Raw genomic sequence first — 7,500 nt, 5'->3', positions numbered from 1 at the left:
TAGTATACAGACACAGACGAACAAAAAAAACCTTTTATTCTGAAAACTTCAACTATTACAGGCTCTATTGAAATTTTGTAAAGGACATTTGGGTTTGGGCTTGGACATTAATTAAATAATAATAAATAAACAATATATTAATTATTTTATCGTTTCTCTGCCATTTCGTCTGTCTGTCTGTCTATCTGTCTCTCTCTCGCTCTCTCTCTCGCTCTCTCTCTCTCCCACAGTGGCAGCAGCGGTGGCAGTGGCAGTCGGGAGAACAGTGGTGGCAGTGCTGTTGGCATCCCCATAGCCGTCCCCACCCCATCCATTCCCAACTCTGGAGGACAAGGTTGGTTAGCCCTGAGCCCAGCCTTATTTACCATTTTACCCAACAGTCAGTTTCTCACTGTGCGTGTGCGTGTGCGTGTGCGTGTGCGTGTGCGTGTGCGCGTGCGTGTGACAAAGGTCTGTTTTTTCCAGGGGATTCTGTGACTTTAGTGCTGTCGTCCCCCTCATATGTATTACTTATATTTATTTATTTATTTGTTTGTTTGTTTGTTTTATTTGCACCTGTGTGAAAAGTGGTACTCCCCATGCTCCCCCTTTATGTAAACATCAGCTCTGGCGGATTCACCCACATGCACACACATACACAACCGCCATGTGTGTGGGTGTGTATGTTAGACACCAGACAGTGTGGAGTGGGGTCATTAATGCAATGATGAGAGTATGAGTGGGAGACCAAAGCAGATGCTTAGCAGACAGGATTAATCAGGATGGCCTGGAGACAGACCCTCAATTACACACACACACACACGCACACGTACGTACGTACACACACACACACACACACACACACACACACACACACACACACACACACACACACACACACACACACACACACACACACACACACACACACACACACACAAACAAACCTACCTTTTGCTCTCTCTTTTTGCCCATTCTCTGTTTCTCTCTGATCTAGACATCTTTCTCTCTGTTTCTCTCTCACTTTGAGTCTGTCTCTTTCACTTGCTCACTCTCTCTTTCTCTTGCTCTCTCTCACACTCTCCATCTCTCTCCACACTGCAGACAAGCGAAAGCAGAAAGCATTAGCAGGATGAAAAGAGGTCAGTGGTAGGTAAGCTGCAGGACAGGTAGGTAGGAGAGAGAGAGAGAGAGAGAGAGAGAGAGAGAGAGAGAGAGAGAGAGAGAGAGAGAGAGAGAGAGAGAGAGAGAGAGAGAAGAGAGAGAGGAGAGAGAGAGAGAGGGAGAGAGAGAGAGAGAGGAGAGGAGAGAGAGAGAGATATATGGGGGAGGGGGGGGGGTCTCATCACGTCTCCATGGTAACAATAAGACTGGCCTTGATGTCCACTGAAAGCACACAGGGCTTGATACATGCACCTGTAGGGTCAGAGCCAGACCTTTTCCACACAGTAGAAAGCAGGGCAGAAGCAGCAGGTGTGTGTGTGTTTGTGTGTGTGTGTTTGTGTGTGTGTGTGTGTGTGTGTGTGTGTGTGTCTGTGCGTGTGTGTCTGTGCGTGTGTGTCTCCTGCCTCTGGGTGCTAGGCGGCCGAACATAACCTGCCTTTCCCTCGGGCACTCAGGGCCAGCTGTGTACCATGGAACAGATTAAATAACTGTCTGACTGAGCTGTTTCTATTTTGTGTGTGGGTGATTGTATGTGTGGTTGTGTGTGTCTGTGCGTGTGTGTCTGTGTCTGTGTCTGCGTGCGTGTGTGTGGAAGAGGTGTTTTTAAGTCGTAAGAGCGTAATACTGTGAATCTGTAACTAGAACATATTGGTGCCATATTGGCTGTATTTTGTCTGTTATGTTGATACTTTGTCTGTATTGCATTGTCATGTATTGTTTGTTAATTGCTGCACTGTACTGTACTGTTTTGTCTGTATTGTTGACTGTATTATCATGTTATGAGTGTTGATTGTTGATGTTTGTATTTGTATCACTCCCCCACCCCACTACCCCTGACTCCCCTCCCTTCCCCCCTCCTGGCTGGCTGGCAGTGCCCCCCATGTCCGCCCCCCCTCCCTCAGGAGCACCCCCTCCTCCTCCACCTCCCCCTCCACCGCCCCCTCTTCCGGGCCAGGCCCCTCCCATGCCCTCAGCGGGGGGCAGTGGCGGCATAGGTGAGACAAACCCCTACCACCCCGACCCCCACCGTGACCCCCACCCCGCCACCCGCGGTGCCCGTGCCCGCTGCAGCTCCCCCCCGAGGGCTGCCTCCAGGTGGCAGGGACTCATGGGCTGCGTGCCCAGCCGCCGCCGACCCCCCCGCTCCGTGCCCGCGCACGCTGGGTGGAATCACGCCCGCTCGCTGGTCTGGTCAGCCATGATTCTGGGTAAATGGTGATGGCGGTTGGTGTTGGTGGTTTTGATTTCAGCCTGATCTCACAGAATTCTGTGAAATGGGGAAAAAACACATTTGTGAACCTGCCACAGATGTTGTGTCTCAAGTGGCCATGTTCATTGCACAGGAATCTGTGAGTTCATGTTGTTGATTTGCTTTGCGATGGTGGGTGGTGGTGGTGGTGGTGGTGGTTTGGTTTGCGGTGGTGGAAGTCATAGTGGTAGTTTGCAGTTCGCACACCATCTTTACATATTGCTCAGCTCTGGAGAAAACCTATAGGATATTTATTTAGTATAAGAAGTATGTTCACTCGTGGCAAGTTAGTTAGACAGGTAGTGTTTCTGAAATCTGAAGGTAGCCACCCCCTATCATGCTGCTCTTACCTTCAGGTAACAACCGACACACGATTGACAAATCGAGTCTTGCCTATCCACCAAGACAGTGACACTGAACACTGTTGCCAAGATAACAAAACCTGACTTTGTACAATTGGATAGAATTTAGGATTTTTCCAGAAGCACTAAAGAGTACATCCACAGTGCCTTCTTAGTTCAACAAGGAGATGCCTCAGAGAGCAGATTTTAATTTCAAACCTAATTGGAAAATTGGAAAATATTTGATATATCTACTTTATATTATCACTGCAGTGAAGTGCTTCCTACCTAGAAAGCAGTGTTTTGTCCATGTCTTGTCCGACACGGGGAGAGGCCTCCAGAATGTGGGCATGGATTTCTGTGTGGGGTGGATGAGATCATGTGGCCTCAGGCTATTGGGTGTCCTCTATCAGGTTGCTCCAGAGCTGACAGGAGTCCTTTCAAGAGTGACCAAGTACCTGCGTGCGTGTGCGTGCGCGTGCGTGCGCGTGCGTGTGTGTGTGTGTGAGAAAGAGAATGTGTCCGTGGGTGTGGGTGGTTAAGAGTGTCTGCAAATATGTGTGTATGTATAATCAGGTGAACAAATGGCACTTCTCAAGAATTTCCTGGTAGGACAGGAAAGCGCATTACCATCTCTGCATAGCTGAGTTTCCGTTCAACCTTCAGTGGAGAACTTTCAGATGGCGTGGCCTAAATAGAAAACTCATAAGTGTGAAATCATTCGAGTCGAACAACAAATTAAAGCCGCTGATTTGCCTGCGGTGTATAGTACAACTCTGGTTAGAAGTTAGAAATTCACTTATATGGTTCAAATCACATTTATTGAGCCCTTATCAAATTATTTCATTAAAAAGCTGCCCTGAAAACCCAGAAGTCTTGAACCGCTTGCTGTTCACAGCTTCAGCCGTAATTATTCTTCCCTCTCCATTTGGCAGTGTGCATAACCCAGAGGATGGGACTTGTGCAGAGAGACCTACATTTCTTTCTGCTGATGTTTCATAAAGCTACATAAAACTGGGAAAGAGTTGTGCGGGAATCTAGCTAATGATGGAGCGTAATGGTTGTGTGTGTGTGTGTGCGTCCGTTCGTGCGTGCGTGTGTGTAGTGTAGTGTGTGTAGTGTAGTGTGTTTGTGTAGTGTGTGTGTGTGTGTGCTACATTTTACACACTAATGAAGCCACAGTAAGAGTCTGATTTGGGCTCCTGGGAATTTTAAGCGTGCCTATTGTGCATATTTTGTGTGTGTGGGTGTGTGTGTGCGTGTGTATACGTGCAATGCATGCACGCACGTGTGCATGTATACACGTCCATACGTCTTTACTACTAGTGTGATGTTGGTTTGTGGGACTGGAGGAGCTATCAGTCTGTCAGTATCTTGGAAACATCAGTAAAAAAAAAAACAGTAAGACTCCCAGCACCACTGCTACTACTGTCTCTCCCACAACTACACTACTCTCTGGTACTGTCTCTCCTCCACCACTACTGTCTCTCCCCCACCACTACTGTCTCTCCCCCACCACTACTGTCTCTCCCCCACCACTACTGTCTCTCCCCACCACTACTGTCTCTCCCCACCACTACTGTCTCTCCCCCACCACTACTGTCTCTCCCCCACCACTACTGTCTCTCCCCACCACTACGCTCTCCTCCACCACTACTGTCTCTCCCCCAACTTCACTACTGTCTCTCCCCCACCACTACTGTCTCTCCCCCACCACTACTGTCTCTCCCACAACTTCACTACTGTCTCTCCTCCACCACTTCACTACTGTCTCTCCCACCACTACTGTCTCTCCCACCACTACTGTCTCTCCCATCACTACGCTCTCCTCCACCACTACTGTCTCTCCCCCACCACTACTGTCTCTCCCCCACCACTACTGTCTCTCCCACAGTGGCTCCCGCTATCAGCCCCTGTAAACAGGAAATTCCCCCAAGGAGGAAATGCATTACACAAAGACACACAAACATCTCTCATTTCTCATTCTCCGCAGGGCATATACTCTGTCACAAAGCAAGCTTTTCAGATGGCAAAATAAACTGCTTTAAATACGTTGCTGTGGGATAATAAGACAATTGTCTATTGCTTACTGAATTTATTTTTCATGAAAACTTGGTTCGCTTGTACTTAGTGATTCGTGGATAAAGATGTAAAACCGCTCTGGAAAGGGTTAATGAACCTTGTATTGTAGTCTTCATCTGCGTCAATGGTATATCCACTGGCTTAGGCACACAAGCGTAGTATCCCACATGGAGAAACCAGTCTTTCTGTAACATCAGCAATACCTGCTGATCCACAGATACACACACACACACGTTGATATTCACATTCACACACACACACACACAGACACACACACAGACACACACACAGACACACACACAGACAGACACACAGACAGACACACAGACAGACACACAGACAGACACACAGACAGACACACAGACAGACACACAGACAGACACACAGACAGACACACACACGTACACTCTCTCTCTCTCTCTCTCTCTCTCTCTCTCTCTCTCTCTCTCTCTCTCTCTCTCTCTCTCTCTCTCTCTCTCTCTACACACATACACACACACACACACACACACACACACACACACACACACACACACACACACACACACACACACACACACACACACACACACACACACACACACACACGCAGTTGTCAGCAGTCGTTGGCAGGGTGTGGTCGTTGGCATTCGTTGCCAGCTTGTCACTTCCTAACACTCGTCTGCCATGTTCCACTGCGATGTGATGCAGACGAAACCAAAGCTGCTGTTCTAACTGAAGTCTCAGTAGAGAGACAGACAGAGAGAGAGAGAGACATGCGTGACAGGCGTTCTTGCGAAGACTCGAGATGTCTTGAGTAATGTCTCGACGATGACCTCGTTCACCCCATCACTGATGTGTGCGATACACACAGCTTCCCAGCGATCTTGTCAACATCGAGTAAAGCATCAAACGCATTACACCTTGCGCCATCTTTTTCGATTACTTTTCACTTCCTTTGTGCTCTTCCTGTGTCCTCTTTTTGTCCTACCTGATGTGAAAGATCAATTCCTCAATTCTGCTACGATCAAAAGAGGATCTGCTCTTACCTCATAACCATTAATCTTCAACTAATCTTTTGAGGCCTTATGTGTGTGTGTTTTCATTACCCTTATATTACAAAGGTGCTTTGTATTTTCATATAGCTGCTGCTGGGCTCTCTTGCTGAATCAGTGATGCTCCTCTCCTCTCCTCTCCTCTCCTTTCCTCTCCTCTCCTCTCCTCTCCTCTCCTGGCCTCTCCTCTCATCTCCTCTTCCTCTCCTCTCCTCTGATTGATTTTTTTTCTTGTTCATTGTGATTTGGTGACTCATTTTGTTTCTATTTGAAATGCAATCTGGGAACTTGCCTTGTGTGTATTTGCGTGTTTTGTGTGTGTGTGTGTTTTGTGTGTGTGTGAATAATACAGGGGCTTATATCAATCATCTGAGTCTTGATTATGTGTGTATTGCTCTGGTTTCCAGTCTCTCATCTGTTTTGGGTTTTCTCTCTCTCCCCCCTCTCTCTTTCTCTCCATCTGTGTTTCTCTCTCTCTACATTTTTGTTTCTTCTCTCTTCTTCTTCTGGTGCTGGTGTTTCCTTCTCATGCAGTGGTGTCCCAGTTTGGCACGATATCGCGGCAGATGTCGCGGCACAACTCCAACAACGCGTCGTCGGTCTCCATGGTTTCGGCCACGGGCACCTATCGGCGCGCGCCCTCCGTGACCTCGCAGTTCTCTCTGCAGCAGCAGCATCAGCAGCAGCAGCAGCTCCTTCAACAGCAGCAGCAGCAGTTACAGCAACAACAGCAGCAGCAGCAGCAGCAACCGCAACCGCAGCAGCAACATGCGCCACAGCTTAATGGGGGCACCAATGCCTACCCCCCCAACTCAAGTAAGAGCCCCCACTCTCCAGTTCCCCACGCCCGGCTAAAAGGGACGCTTACATTAGGGGTTAGTCAGCGGAAGACCTGGCCAGGCAGGCAGTGTCTTGTGACGCAGTATCAAAGCACATGGCCTTTAAGAGTCACAAAATAACAAATCATATTGAGACTCAGTGGTCTGTAGGCATCAGTGTCTACCCCCCCAAAGTAAGATCCCCACCATCCCTGCCCACCATATCCCACCAAACAAATTGTTGCTTCATTTAGGGATACTACACTAGACATGTTGTATCACTGCACAGGTTGTTAAAGAAAATAAGTCCTACCAGGACTATTAGGAGCCAATCCCACCCCTGACTCTAGCAAGAGCCTCCGTCCCTGTTCCCCATACCCAGCCTTAATTCAGGAGTGGTCACTGCAGATCTCTTAATGGTCTTCAGATTGCATCAGTGCACAAGTCATTGGAAGATTCACAAAATGATAACATTCACACCTTCAGCCTTTAGTTGTCCCTGTGCACAGGCCTTTTAGTACTATGCAGGTTAAGGACCAGGAGTATTGTACGAGTGTAAAAACCACAGCACATCGGTTAGTTTGGAAATTTGTATTTATTTTATGTGAACAGCGTTTTTTTCCAAGTACTTTTATAAGGTTTGCTGTAGCATTAAGACTTTGTGAACCCTTGAGTGCTGAGATATCTTTGTTGTGTTTGGGACGATTTATTGGTTAAACTTGAGTGTCTTGTTTTATTTTTCTTCCCTTGGGGGCAACTCTGCAGTCTACTTTGGTCTTAAAGGACACGGATGATTTTAAAGCCTGATTACAGATCGTTATCTGCTTAAAGTG

At 47.7% G+C, this 7,500-nt stretch overlaps 1 protein-coding gene across 3 annotated transcripts in view; it reads left to right on the top strand.

Moving 5' to 3' along the window:
• Window positions 1–7,500, top strand: part of abi1a (abl-interactor 1a) — an 81,563-nt gene that overhangs the window by 66,144 nt on the left and 7,919 nt on the right. For 2 of the 3 annotated variants that reach the window (XM_063206955.1, XM_063206956.1), the window contains exons 6-8: window positions 231–334; window positions 2,016–2,138; window positions 6,384–6,665. In XM_063206955.1, the coding sequence (XP_063063025.1) occupies window positions 231–334; window positions 2,016–2,138; window positions 6,384–6,665 (509 nt within the window). The remainder of the gene's footprint in view (window positions 1–230; window positions 335–2,015; window positions 2,139–6,383; window positions 6,666–7,500) is intronic. The other variant, XM_063206957.1, reaches the window with a different exon arrangement.

The sequence above is a fragment of the Engraulis encrasicolus genome, chromosome 9, assembly GCF_034702125.1.
Source record: "Engraulis encrasicolus isolate BLACKSEA-1 chromosome 9, IST_EnEncr_1.0, whole genome shotgun sequence".
Classification (NCBI taxonomy): Eukaryota; Metazoa; Chordata; class Actinopteri; order Clupeiformes; family Engraulidae; genus Engraulis; species Engraulis encrasicolus.
This window is presented reverse-complemented; position numbering and strand designations above follow the sequence as displayed.